Source organism: Lathamus discolor, chromosome 10, assembly GCF_037157495.1.
Source record: "Lathamus discolor isolate bLatDis1 chromosome 10, bLatDis1.hap1, whole genome shotgun sequence".
Lineage (NCBI taxonomy): Eukaryota > Metazoa > Chordata > Aves > Psittaciformes > Psittacidae > Lathamus > Lathamus discolor.
In genome coordinates, this window is record NC_088893.1 from 4401107 (window position 1) to 4415528 (window position 14422).

The 14422-nt window shown below is 40.1% G+C and overlaps 1 protein-coding gene across 1 annotated transcript in view; it reads right to left on the minus strand.

The window, feature by feature from the left end:
- Positions 1-869: 869 nt before the first annotated feature.
- LCP2 (lymphocyte cytosolic protein 2) overlaps positions 870-14422 on the minus strand; it is a 31002-nt gene continuing 17449 nt past the window's right edge. The window contains exons 6-21 of the mRNA XM_065690164.1: positions 13621-13658; positions 12130-12328; positions 11308-11408; positions 10679-10748; positions 10398-10481; positions 9599-9624; positions 9489-9508; positions 9278-9382; positions 8339-8369; positions 7734-7746; positions 6552-6672; positions 4974-5023; positions 3987-4090; positions 3102-3179; positions 1737-1892; positions 870-1119 (exon numbers count right to left, since the gene is read on the minus strand). Of these exons, the coding sequence (XP_065546236.1) occupies positions 997-1119; positions 1737-1892; positions 3102-3179; positions 3987-4090; positions 4974-5023; positions 6552-6672; positions 7734-7746; positions 8339-8369; positions 9278-9382; positions 9489-9508; positions 9599-9624; positions 10398-10481; positions 10679-10748; positions 11308-11408; positions 12130-12328; positions 13621-13658 (1319 nt within the window). The 3' untranslated portion in view covers positions 870-996. The remainder of the gene's footprint in view (positions 1120-1736; positions 1893-3101; positions 3180-3986; positions 4091-4973; positions 5024-6551; positions 6673-7733; positions 7747-8338; positions 8370-9277; positions 9383-9488; positions 9509-9598; positions 9625-10397; positions 10482-10678; positions 10749-11307; positions 11409-12129; positions 12329-13620; positions 13659-14422) is intronic.

Sequence of the window (14422 nt, forward strand, 5' to 3'; positions counted from 1 at the left end):
CTACTGGTTTTCTTGAAAAAATACGGTCAAACCAGAAAGCGGTTGTGTAAGAGGAACCAAGTTCAGGCTGAGCGTGTGTGCCTGCTTTCTAAGACATGGAGGGTGTTCTGCTGATGAAGAATCACGTGATGAGAATCTTGTTGATGTGGGTCCTATGAAAAAGGAGTTGCTTAATTTAAAGTCAGAAAGACACAGCTAAAGAGAGGTCTGTGTTCAGGGGAAACGCTTGCTCCTGACTGAGGTTAGAGGCTCCTAGAGGTCCATAATTGCAGCTTGCAGGCTAAGACATGCCATCAGTGAATCACCAGTGGTATGGCAAAGAGAACATGAAAGCTGCAGATATTTTATTTTCCTCAAAAAATGTGAATTAAGACAACTTCATAGCTGAATAATACAGACACAGGCCTTGACAGGCAACTGCATATCCAGTGTTAAGGGATTTTTGGCGTCTCTAAAACCCACATGTCCTTAGGATCCCGGTCAGAGGCCCACTCTTTTCACAGAAGTGGCCATAGTTAGATTTACTGGGAAGCGGATTGTCAGAAAAAATTGCACCTTTATTGTCTTTTGTCTACTCCTCAACTTTGACAAGGTTTGGGTCTACTCTGTATCACTCTACATAACACAACCACTGCTGCTCTTCTGATCTGAAAAAATAGCTTTTCCATTTTCCTCCTATGAAAACAGGGGCTTGTGTTGGTGTTTATTTCTGGGTGCTCTAACTAGGCATGGAAGTCATTGCAAGAAGACACACACAAAGGTACAATTTTCTCATGCACTGTACGATTAGAGGGCTGTAATAAACACATAGTAAGAAAATCAGATTCAGAGTGCTGCATTTAAGGCACAAATTAAAAATAACATTGTCCTTTTTGCTTAAAATCAAAAGGATTTTTAATGACTTCATGATTTTTGTTTGCTGTAAAAGTCAATATCCTGATGTTTACAGACTTCAGAAGGCTTCAATATTATATGTAATCTTCCTTAAGGTCTCATTTAAATATGTCCTGCAGCATATTTTAACATGCACTGGTTTCTTGACCCTCTGTCTTTCCCATCAATCAGAAGGAGAGGCGTTCTTTGGAAGTAATCTATGATATCTGCTACAGAAGAAAAATCCTGTGGGATGGAAAACAATGAGAACGACATGGCACAAATGACTGAATGATTCATAATAAGTAAAACCAAGGGTTGGGGTTTTTTTTAACTCTAAATATTTAGCAGTCTTATAGGGTCTAGTAAATACTATCAGATCATGTTTGCCATGATGAGCACACCTGGAAGTGCAAAAAGATGACTGATAAATTCAGAGAGCTATGACTCGACCAGAACAGTGGTACATGTGCTGCCCAGTCTGTCTGGTGCCAGGAAACCCAACCCGTATGCTGAACAGGGTAAACCAGCTGTCTGGGTCAAAAGCAGTAAGGTTGGCAGATATGGATTTGCTCTCAGCTGTTTACTTCCCTTATCTGGTTTCCTAGTGGTAAGCAAACATTCCTAACCAGGTATATAGATTTCTAATAGCTGCATTCTAAAGCTTCTAAAGGGATACTTCATTCCCTGAGGGGAATCTGATTTCACTTCCAGCAGTAACATGTTCTATCAGGAATAACTCTAAGACAATATGCAGAATTCCACTGGAGTAAAACAGCTGCCAGGTTAAGTGGCCTGACATTTAGGAATGAGACAGGAGATGCATTGAGATGAAGGCAAGTAGTATGAAAAATACTTAGTACCTCTTTTCCTTTTAAGCCAGTTCCTAACAAATATAAGTGGTTTTGCTCCTGGTAACGAATCTGGATGTTGTATACTTTATCTCTGTACAACACCATCAGGACATAAGGGTGAGTAGCGGTTTTTCTTGAGCTGTCTCTTACCAAGAATGTCCCATCCTGAAAGATGAAAAAATGAAGGATGACAAAATCCCATCTCACTTCTAGGTTTGAGCAGCATAACCACCTGAGCTAGAGCACTCATCATAGAATCATGGAATCCCAAACTCGTTTGTGTTGGAAGGGGCCTTAAAGCTCATCTAGTTCCAACTCCCTACCATGGCAAGGACACTTTCCACAAGACCGGGTTGCTCCAAGCCCCTTCCAACCTGGCTTCATGTTTTTCAATGTTTTTTCTTTCTGGAATGTCTTTCCTCCTGGTAAGAGAAACTGCACTATTGAAGAGTTTAGAAAATTTCTCTAATGTTTTATCTTTCAATTTGCTATTTAAAACTGTCCTGTCTGATATAAATGCAAATGTTTTAGGGAAGGGAAGAACGCTGCTCTGTGACGAAGAGATTCCATTGAAGGAGGAAGTAAAATATCAAAAGGCCAAACCTCATATCACTTGAACCGGAAGAGAAGTTCATTTCCGGTAAATGCCACTCAAGGATCCTGTGTGATCTATTTACAGACAGCCTGAAGTAAGGATAGTGTCTGTGTCATTTTAGTAAAGGCAGTGACATTGTCCAGCCACCTCCCTCTGCTTTTCTTCATTTCAGATCTTTTTTAACAAGTCTTCCATTGAAACACCCTCTCTTAAAGGTACTGAATGTGATCTGGACCTTGGTACGAGTCATGGAAATGTTGTTTGTGTCGTCTTCATTGCATGTGCTTTGAAGCCTCATAAACAGATTTCCCACAGCGATGGGGTTCAGTTTGCTTCATCTCCACATGCACAGTTAAGCATGTTTTTTATCTGTTTGTGTCTCTACTTAATTTTGCTGATAAATGTGGCCTAGAAGAGGGTGGGATTTATCAAATCTAATTCAAGCTATTGAAAACTTGAGGGTAGCAACAAATTCCTCATTGGTGACAGGGAGTTATTTCCAGAGCACAAGTCACTGCTCCTAAGAGAGATGAGGTGAAACTACTTTGTGGAAACACGTCATTTATTCTCTTGGACTATGGAAACCAGCAGCCTTCATGTCTGGTTTAGACTAGACGTCTAACTGCTGTGTATGTAAAGATACTCAAGAAGCATCCCCCACTCCAAGTCTTTATATTGGCACTATAAACTTAGCCTGTTTTTTACGTTCACTCTTCCCATCTGACTGCAAGGGCATCTAGAAAGGTGATGGTGGGAAGCACCAAGGATTTAACGAGTACCTTGTTTATCTTCCGAAGAGCTGCTTCTGCTTGTGGCCGGCTGACATAGGCAACGTACCATTCATTGTGTAGTGAGTCCTGGGGGGTGTAAGAGAGGAGAAAGCTGTGAAATCCATTAGCTTGTGATGTTAATGACATATAGTAAAGAGAAATTGGATTTTGAGGGACATTTGGGTTTATGGGCAGAATGTCTGAGGGAGTGAACTTCAGGGATCGTACCAGTATGGCGAGTGACACTACATGATTTTACTATGATTGGCCCATTTGGATAAATCTGAACATGTTACAGACCTAGTTAAAATACGTCTGCAAGTAAGCTGGGAAAACAGAAACTTCCAAATATTTTTGGTACAAGATAGATTCAAAATGACATTTTCTCTTCTGTCTGCCCAGGACATGGTGGTGGCTTTTCTAATAATTATTTTATTTTGCCTTTTTTCACAATCATCTGAGGCAACCTGCAGCCTTCCTGCAAACATGCCATGTATGGCTGCCCAGCAGTGTTATCACCAGGAGTGATTTACTCTAAACTTGTCATGTTTAAAGAAATGTGAAACAAAAATGCACTTAAAGGCTATGAATTGTTTACACACCTAGGTTTTGTGGAAGGAGAACCCAAGGGGTGATGGTGGTTGAAAGCAATTGTGCAAAACAAGTAATCCAGCAAACAAGCATTTTTCTTATTTTGTTCTACTGGGGTTTTCCTATTGTCTTTCTTGGGGAAGACAAAATAAGGCACTAAAGTCAGCACAGGAAACTGAAAGCACGTTCTGACATCCTGATACTGACTACTTTCTAGAAAAACAACTTCGAAAACCCCTTCTCTCTTGAAATCACAGCATTTGCTGTTCAGCAATGATGGTTAATACTTGTGATGTTTTGTACCTCATCTTCCTCTGTGTTAGTTTGGTGAGCAGTCTGTCTGCTAGGAATTGGCAGAGGAGGTCTTACATCAGCTGCGCCTCTTGAAGGGGATCTGCTGTAGCTTCCTTCAAAGATAGAAAAGGAGGAAAAATGTTAAAGTTGGGAAAATAATTTCATCTATCTGTGGAGTGTATACAGGGAGTACAATTTGGATTTTGTGAGGCATGGAGAATTTCTATCACCCTGATACTGACACATTCTGAATTGATTTGAAATCAGATTTAGGCTGCTGTATGAGACCCAGCTTCTTTACATAAATTCATCCTTAGTGCACAGGGACTTTAATGAACTCCTGCAGTTCAGTTAAAAGCAGGTGAACTTGAAACAGAGGTTACAGCTTTTGAGCTTCTGTACCACAGTTATTCAGTTGAGAACAGCTCTGGTTTCTTAAGAGACAGTTAGATGTAACGCGTCACTTTGCATTCCCTGCCTGCTTAGCATGGAGAAGGTACAAAATGTCACTGTAAGACACTGGCAGCTGTTAACCATATGTGGGAAATTATTTGCAAAGCAATCACTTTCTAGGCTTCCTTTATCTTTCACTTGTTATTACAAGCTAAACATGCAGCATACTTCACATGGAAAGTGTTTGCTCCCTTTTTTGAGAGTATTAGTATACCACAGTGACTCGCAGGTAATGTTGCTCAGCTCTCAGTATATATAAAATATGTATTTATATTATATATATCAGTATATATTAAAAAGATGCTTATATGAGGTTTTGACAGTGGTTTAGCTAAGCATTAAGCCCTAACTTCATTGGAAAAAAACATCTTTGATTCAGGCTAAGTTACACAAGATGCCTTTCAGGAACTTGATGATAGCTTTCTGTTCACAGTCCAACCAGAAACATCCTTAGAGAAAAGCCATTATATTGACTGCACTGAAGCCACCTTTCAACCTTCAGTCATTTTTTGTACAAAAAAGGCAGGAATGGAGGATACAAACCTAGATGTAAGCGTGGTGGTAGTGAGCCAGTTGAAGAGCGGTTTCTAGCACTGTTTAAAAGGAAAACAAAGGAGTCAGTATAAGTACAACACTGTTGTACATTTCTATGTTCCGAGGAGCCTGTTTTACAGAACATGAGATCCTTTTGAGACCTATGCAGGATGAGGGTAGCCTGCTCTCTCTTCTTTCTCTTTCCTTGTTTAAATGTAAGTAGATCCACCATTATGTCTCAGCTCTTGGAGATACTCAAAACCATTGGGACATGGTGCTGGGCAGCTGTAGGTGACCCTGCTTGAGCAGGGAGATTGGACCAGGTGATGTCCAGAGATTCCTGGCTTCCTCAACCACCCTGTGATTCTCTGAGCTAACAGTGGCCCTGAGTTCATACCCACAGTGCTGTAACACCTCTGTGTGCCTATCATCTCCCTCCTGTATTCATTTTTATACTTTTTTGTTAGAAAACCTACAGTTTCCTTTTATGGCCTGATCACTTCATTGGGAACAAGCTGCCTGCACTCTTTTCCTTTATAGTTCATATTTCTCTCCTGCTTAAATGAACAGCACAAAAAGCGCTGGGATAAATATGTTAATTATGTTTGCAGAACAAAACCACGCTATCATGACCTGATTCATGGGAGAGAACCAGCCAAACAGGGCCTCTGCTATAGCAAAATTTGGCAACGCTGTTTGAATGTAAGCAGAAGTGTTCATCATAGGAATAGTTCCTATTTGCATATAACCTTGCCTTTGCTACTGCAATATTTGTTCTACTGGGGTGTCAGCAGCTCCGGAGGATGATGGTAAATGGGAGGAATTCATCAAAGAGCCATTAAAAAAATACAGAGCTTAGAAAATGTACTTGAGACTTAGACTCAAGGAGTCCACTGTAACTCATCAAAGCTTGGTCTCTTGCATACTGCATCAGAAATCAAAATTTAATTAAGGGCTCTTCCATCAAGCAAATGAAGACATAGCAATCTAATACTTAGAAACTGAAGCTAGAAAGAAATCACAATTGAAGCAAGGGTCACAATTTTAATAGGAATTTTAATGGTTAGAGTATATTCCACATTCAGTTCTAGACAGCAAAGGTGGTGGGGTTTTAGTTCTGAAGCAATTAGTCACAGCTGTAGCACTTAGGCTCCTAGAGCGGAGTCCTGTTAGAGAACGACCTCTGCTCTACATCCTGCATAGGTTTTTATGATGATTATCCTTTCCCAAAAGGTCTTGTCATTCTTAGGGATCCTGGAGGCAATGACAGAGAACAGAAGCATTGGACCACGTAGGCCCTAAAATACTGCCTTGACATAAACCTGAGAGATTGGGGATTTTGTGTTGCCTTATGTCCACTATCTGCTTCACTGGATACAGAGCTTCAGTTATATGAAGGATTCTCCTTGATAGTAGGAACAACAAAAATTATCATGTAGTGGAGACAAGAGTATAGCCTAAAAAATAATGGACTACTGCAAGTAGTTGCCTTGTGTTCACCTCAGAACCCTGTAGCCATCTACATACTATTATTTGCTAAATTACAGATGGATTCACAGGAATGACACAATAATGGGTGAAACAAACCTTTCTGCACCAGGCAGAGTGTTGGAGCTTGGTTTAGGTGGAGGCTTGACAGATTTGGATGGGAATGTATTGGAGCTGTATGGGGGCAAAGATATCTGTGGCACTGGTCTTTGGGGTGCAGCTGTGGAGAGAAAGAGAAGGAAATGTCAAACTTGTGAGACATTCTTAAATGAGGTAGAATGAAGAACTGGTGTCACATTGCTGCTGTTTAACTAGATGAGCATAATGAAGGAAACTGTTCTATAAAACATCTTTGATACGTTAGTTACAGATTGTAAGCTCAGACAGTGAAGTGAGAAATTAATCTTAAATATTAAAATTACAAATAAACTGGAATGGGTTGAGCAACATTTGCATTTGCATGTTCTACCTTCACTTTTGGCTAAGCCAAAATTCAGGGAACTGCCATAGAGCTGAAGATGGTACATAAGTATGCGTTCTCTGTTATGTTGCTTCTAAAGAGTGCACTTGGGGTTACCTTCTTGAACTTCATTCCTTTGTGAAATTTCTCCCATATCATCATAAACAAGAGCATAAAATAAAACATTTTCTTCTGCAGTATTCTCAGAAATCAACTACTGGTAAGAGGGGAGTAGATTAACTGCTCTCTGCACAGCTCAAACAGCCCTCTTCTTCACTGAGGCTTAGAGGCAGTGATAGTTTAAAGACTTGGCCAAATGTTCTGCTTCTGTTAGGGCATCATTTTACAAACTTTAGTTTAGGAACCAGGATTCTGAAGTAATTTATGAATAGCAATATTATACGAAACAAGTTCTACTTCTGTCCATTAGAGTAAATAACATTACACAAAAGACTGGCAGGGTCTGACGGGATGTTTGGTTGCAGGCTGGGAGGATACCAGGTCTACGTGCCCAGCTGCCTGATGTTTGATGCTGTGCGCAGACCACAAATCTCTAACATGAAATGTATTTCAAACTAAGGAGCCCTGCTGTCCTGTAAGTGGCTGACTGTGAAGGGTCTATTAGCTATTGATTTCCTGTGTTTTGCAACCTTGATATATACATCTGCAGGAGGTGTCTTATAAGCACTCTACAAACTGTCAAGATACCAACCGACATTTTGAAATGGCTTTAAAGAAACAACTTTGCAATCACTTTTTTCTTTTTAGAGCTAAGACCAAGAAAGACTTCAAGTTTTAAAAATCACAGTAGAGATACTCACTGTCGTCTTCTTCCTGGGGAGCCAAAAGAAAAGAAACATTAGCAACATATTATAGCACAGGTCTTAGGCATATTTTACAAAACAAAAACCTGGAAGTTGGTGAATTTGGAGCAAGGACTCCAGTTCTGTATGGTCACTTTCATCTAAACTGCTGGGATTTAGCATCCGACACCAAATCATTTTTCAAGTTCTATTATTACAGATAAGGTGCGAGGTAGATGGATCTTGACCCAAAGTAGTAAGAAATTCTCAGCAGATGTAAACTTTCCCCATTCCATCAAGAAGTGCAGGCTATGAGTTATCTGAAAGTGAACTCCTTAGGTCAGCTTAAGCTAGAAAAGAACCCCAAAACCCCAAAAGCTAGTGTAAGCAAAGTCACTTCTCCCATGACAGAAAAAAATCTGGTTTTATTATGTATCCAAGATAAACTACTCCGGGAATAAACTGAGCTTGACATAGAAGAACTGTTCAAAAAGAAACCAAGAGTATTTTTGTAACTGATAAAAGAAATGAGTTTACCTTTTCCAGAATTATTAATTTATACAGGTACTTCCTTTTATTGTAGTCCCTATACCTTTAAACATTTGCTTTGAGACTATACTTACTTGAAGGGTTCTGTGTGGTGGCCAACCCTGCCTGAAATGAAACAGAGAAAACAAAACATGAATCATAGGTGGAATGTTACTCATGTACTTTGTGTGCATTAGGCTGTATTTTCAACTAAGATATGAATTTGTAGCAAGTATACAGACCTAATGAATGTAGAAACATTTTTTCCCCTCATAAAAATATCTGAGATTCTAATTTCCAGCCATAAGATGTCACGCTAGTCCTTAGCCAATCTTGACTCTATCAAAAAGGAAAATGTCTGATGAATTGATCATGACATTAGAATTTAAAACAAGTTTTTACAATTATGGAGCATCAGACTGCAAGTCTTAAACTTCTTTCCAGTCCTTAGCAACACTGCTGGAGCACACGCTAAGCCTTCCAGTTATCCTTTCTCTGATAAATTATCTTGGCTGATTAGCAGATCTCAATTACTTGATTTTCCTGTTTAAAGATTAGTCACACTATTGAGCGCACAAGTTATCTAGAAAATGCTGGAGAATGATCTAGTTCTGCTGTTTGCTGCTGAGAAGGAGCTTTGCAGGTGAGTAAACTCAATGGTAGGAAAGTAAAGCTTTCTTTTTCTAACATCCTAAAAACAATAGCCGGAGAACTCATGAAGGAATGTTCCCCAGAGCAAGAACTTGATCCGGTCAAGTTCTTGATCACCTTTCTGTTTTAGCTTTAGTAAAAAATACAGATTACACATTTCTTTGTGCAACTTGGCTGTTTCAGATAATGGCTGGGGAAATCTCCTCCATTCACGCTCTTCTGTCACTTAGAGCATAGCCTATGCATGTTCACTGGGCAAAACTGATAACCACAGACACTGCTGTTATGCAGAGACAGTAAATTCTACTCTCCTGTATTGCTTGTCTGTATTTTTACTGAATTGGATTTATCCTTTATTAAATTTCAGTTAAATGAACACTTACTTTACAGGGGTTGGCTTCCTTAGAGGAGATGGATTGCCTCTTTCATGTCTGTCACTGGGTGGGACAGGAGGTTTTGGCATCATTGCTAGCTGTTCGCCCAGGGATCTGAAGCAAGAGCAAGGTGATGAAATAAAGGCAAAAAGCTGCTTACTAAGGAATAATTGGGTAATACTGGCAACGAGAGTCTCATCTCCAGAGGCAAAACTCTTACCTTAGCTGTAAAGCCAGAGGCTGTAAAGCAACAAAGAATAGTTAAGAGAGTGTGTAAGTGTATCAAAATAGGTGAAAAATATCAATAAGCGCCAAACAAAAAGACTTTACCTTTTCAGGAGTGTTGGGCTTCCTCCCTGAAAATAGTAAAAACTTACATTCAGAAAAAATGAAAGGGAAGATCATTAAAATTTCTACAAAACAAACAGGGTTTGAGCATCATTGACTGTGAATTTTGCAGATAGAAGCATTCGGCCTCCTGAGGCGTAAGCCAGACAGATTTTTTGCCTTTGCAAGAAATGGCAAAACTGCAGTATCTCTTCTTATACATTTCAAAGTGGCATGGTTTACAATCATATTTTCTATGGTTCAACTTTGAATTGCTGGATACTTTTATGCCATTTTATAACAACTGGAAGTGTTTAATAAATAAAAATCATAGAGTATTGTGTTTAGATTCTCTGTAAAATGTGGTTTTCAGATCTGAAACAAATACATTTTTTTCTTATTTTTTTCCAGTTCTCAGCATTTTTTGAAGTTTGGGTGCCAAATTACATAGAGTGATGTGTGCAGTTTCCTTAGGTTTGTATGCAAAAGTTATTTTCCCTTTTAACCTATTAAACATTTCCTTGTTCATTCACTTAAGTAATTGCCTCAAACCTTTATTGCACAGGGATCTCCTAATGTCTTTCTCTTCGACTAGTCCTGAGCAAGGCTTGCTACTTCCTAGATACAATTTCTCTTGCTTTGTAAGAACTGTTCGTATTGTTTATTCATAAACAGATCACCTTGAGTGTGATTGGATTACAGTACCTTTGGTTGAGCCCTGTACATTTGCATGCATGATATTCAAACTGGTAATTTTAAATAATTAAAAACCCCATTGATATTAACACAAGCAAATACTGACCTGGTCCAGGGCTTTCTCTTTCAAATGGTGGAGCAAGGCGATCCAGTGAGGGCTTTGTGCTTCTGTCTATAGAAGGAGCTGGGGCTAAATGCAACAGTTGTGTAAGATAATTTTCTGCTATAGGTCAGTATGGCTTTGTTTTGCATTGCCATGAGCTGGTATTACTTCTTAGAATAACAATGAGGCTACATATAGTAGAAGAGAGTGCGGCTGAGGAGCAAAAATGAAGCACTATATAGCATGTGGGGAAAGCTTATAAAGAGAAAACCAGCTGTACTTACGTTTCAAAGGCTTGATATTTCTGTCTCTACTCAAGTCATTGTTGCTTGGTGGAGGAGGAAAAGCTGGCAGCTAAAACAGATGTTTTATATATTGTTAAAGTGTGTCTTCACCTACCTGTTTCAGTTTTAGTAAATTAACCAACCACAGCACATCTGCCAATCTTGATCTCTGGTATAGCACAAGGAATAGGCCTCTGCTCATTGCAGGAAGGATGGGAGCCATTAGTACTCCTGAAGAATGATCTACATACATAGGGTTTTGTTACAGGCAGAATTGTCTTAACCTGTTTCGTCTCACAAGGAATACTCTAGAGGGATGTTATCTTTGGGGAGGGCATGAGTAAAGAAAAGAGCAAAGGAAAATAAAACGGCGCTTCAACAATGCTGCTGTGCCTTTTCTCCCTTCAATGCAGTTAGTGCTAGTTTTAAAGTTAGGGGATGTAAATTTGAAGTTGGGAAATACATATTAAGTCTGTGTTACTGACTGTTGCTGGGTCAGACAGCACTGTGTTGTCAGCAGCTGCAGAAGATGTTGGCATCTAAACCTAGATTTGTCCAGACATATGCATTCCAATGCTGTGGTTCCTACTGACAAATGAAATAGATGAAGTATTAAGAAAGAAACATACAGAAGCACCTCTTCCCCCAAAGGAGGCTGGTACTGGGGATGGGCCGGGTCGCTGGGGTGGTACTGGAGGCTGTTGCGATGATCGAGTGGTTGGAGGTCTGTCTAAAGGAAACAAAAATCCCAAACTGAACAACTACAGAGTTTGATTCTTTATTCTCATTAGATCTTTATGAAAAAGGCCCTTGCAATAGCCTGTGTACTTAATATACTGTAAAGATATTGTTTTAGTAGTAATGGACAGTTGCTTTATGATCCATGGTGTACTGGTAGTTACAGGCTCATGAATCCCTTTGCCTCTGAGGTGGCTCCATGTGCTAGTCTGCTGGCCCACACTATTTCTTTTCCCTCCCTGCCGTGCAGGGACTGTGTGAAACACCAGCCAGTCTCAATGGTAGGTTTGAAGCCACAGCTGCAGGCTGCTGAGGAATCGGGCATGAAAACATTGCAGGCAGAGAAAGGGACACTTTTTGCCACTGCTGTGACAGCTTGCTCTGTTCAAGGTTGCATGCTAAAGCTGATGCAGTATGCCTGTATGTTTAGCTTTGTACAAGTTCAGACCAAAGGCCTGAAAGCACACATCACACAAAACTAATGAAACTTATCTTTAACTCAACAGAGCTTGTCTGAAGTAGAAAATCTAGCCTCAAAAGTCACAGAGCCACCAGCATGCTGTAAGTCTGTCGCTAAATCTTGTTCATGAACTACACGGCTGACTTCAAGAAAAAACTTTCCATTTTCCATTACCAGGTATCTCAAACATGGCAGATAATGTGTGGAAATGTCATTTACAAGTTATTAATAACACTTAATTTTTAGTTATTACCTATATAATCTGTGTTGTTTGCAAGTGACTTGGCAGGAAATATGACATTGTGGTGTGCTTCATCATTATTGGATGGAGGTGGCTCATAACCATCACTGTCATGTTCTGCTTCCTCAGGCTCTTCTGTTGGTGATTCATAGTCAGCCTCATCTTCCTGTTCCTGGTCATCATCAGGGCTTTCATAGTCATCATCTTCATCCTGGTAAATGTACATAAAAAATGATTGCTGTACCAGGACACTAATAATCACTCCACTGCAGTTTCCTTGTGGCTTTTCACTGCGGTGGTTTTCACTCTGGAGGATATAAAGGTTTTACAACCAGTTGGAGTGAAAAAATTCACTGTGGAAATAAAATGAGGAAAGGGGGCAGCATTTTCTTAATGCATACAGCACTTACCAGCTTCAGAAAGGAAATGAATATCATTTTGTAACAGTAAGTGCAGTGGAAGGTCAAGATAAGGTGCTTGCTTATTGAAATGCACAGCGCCTTTGTGCTAGTTAACAGACAAGGCACCCTGAAAACACACTGGAGCAGCAGCTGATGCCTGTTGTATTCATTCTCACTTAATAACATGTACTCTGCAGCCCACAACTCAACTTTGAAAAATGCTTCAGAAAAAATGAGGTCTTTGGTATGGGTCCTGGTGCCCTCCACTGACCAGAACCAAACCAGCTTCATACAACTTGCAGGACCTAGTAAGATCACAGTGAAAATATGGTAGTGGTCATTGCACACAACTTCTGTGTAATCTGCCAAGGCTGCAAGGAAAAGAATGCTCAGTTTGTCATTGGTAACTTGGCTGAAATTCCCAGCTTAACTCTGCACTGGGGGGCTCTGTAGTTGGTTACTTTTACCTTTTGTGCTCCTAAAATAGCAGCAAATCCCCTGCAAAACTATTAGCAAGTGGGTTATAAAAATCCCTCCCCATTTTCTGCAAAAAACCAGACTGGCAGCATCAGTCAGCTTATCCATTCAGCTGGCTGAGCTGTGGGTGCTTCTTATAAGGACATTCAGCAAAGCATTTTCTGTGCCGAAAGGCAAAAGGAACTTTTGCAGTCCAATTGGTTTCAGAAAATCAGATTCTTCAACAAATCAGCTCTAAAGAATAAAATGCCAAGAATTTGCCAGCAATTTTTCCTTTACCAGCCCCCTCTTCAAACAGCTTGGAATCAGTATACAAAATTCAGTGAAGGTTCTGTGGAGACCTGGTCATAGGCTGTGAGCTTCTACTGGAGCCAGTAGTATTGGACTGCCATTCTGAAGCACTGCATGAAGCTACTGGGGGAGACCCTTTTCTCCATGGAGAGATCTGTGTGCAGCAACTCCAGTCATTCATGCTCCTCCTTCTCTTTCTCATCCTAACACCCCCTGCCATTGCTCACTCCATCTGTGCTGCTCAAAGTAGGCAAAGTAAGAAAGGATAGACCATACAGAAGAGGAAATCCATTCAACCAGTAGGTTTTGTGGTTTTGTTAATCCTGATACTCACAAACGAAGACCAACCACCATCGTCTTGACCTGCATATCCTGTGTAAAGATACATAACGTGAGGCTTCTTAGCATGCACAGCTTTAAACTACCAAGATGTAACTTGACAAAAAGGACAAAACAAATCCCAGATCGATTCTGAACCATGATATTATGTCATAGGAACAAGGTAGGTCTTTCAAAGGCAGGCAGGCATGAAAAATAGCATTCTGATTAAGACTATAGCTACCCTTGTATGAGTTGGTGTACATGCTGTCACTTCAAGTTTATCCTACACTTCAGTTTTAAGTATTATTTGAGGCAGAACGCTTTCAGAACAAGCAGAGACTTCTGATCTCTTTGTTTAATACTATTTCAGCTTTTATATCAAAAGGGTTTTTTTTTATTTCAGTAGGACTGGGGGAACATGGCAGCTTGCAGAATTTCCAAGTGCTCATGGCTGCTTAAGAAAGTGATTGAAATGAAAACTCAGGACATCTAGAAGCTTCCCTCTCTGGTGGAGGGTGCTGTTAGGAGCAGGGGCAGGAGGCAGAGGTGTTGGAACAGAAATACATAAGCAGTGATACTTTCTGTTGGATTCAAGAAAGGCAGCTAGTGGATGCTCACGTAAATTGCTCTCCTCCTGCTTTTTCTTCACCATTTTTTCTATTTTAAAAGTATTTTTTTCCTACTGGTTCTCCTGTAACTGCTCTTTATTCTTATTGCAACTGCTTCATGCTCTCCTCTTTGCCTGTTTATTGTTTTGGGTTCTGTCCCCTTGTCCCCTCCCTCCTCTTCCCCTCATTTACTGTGCCCAGCAAGGA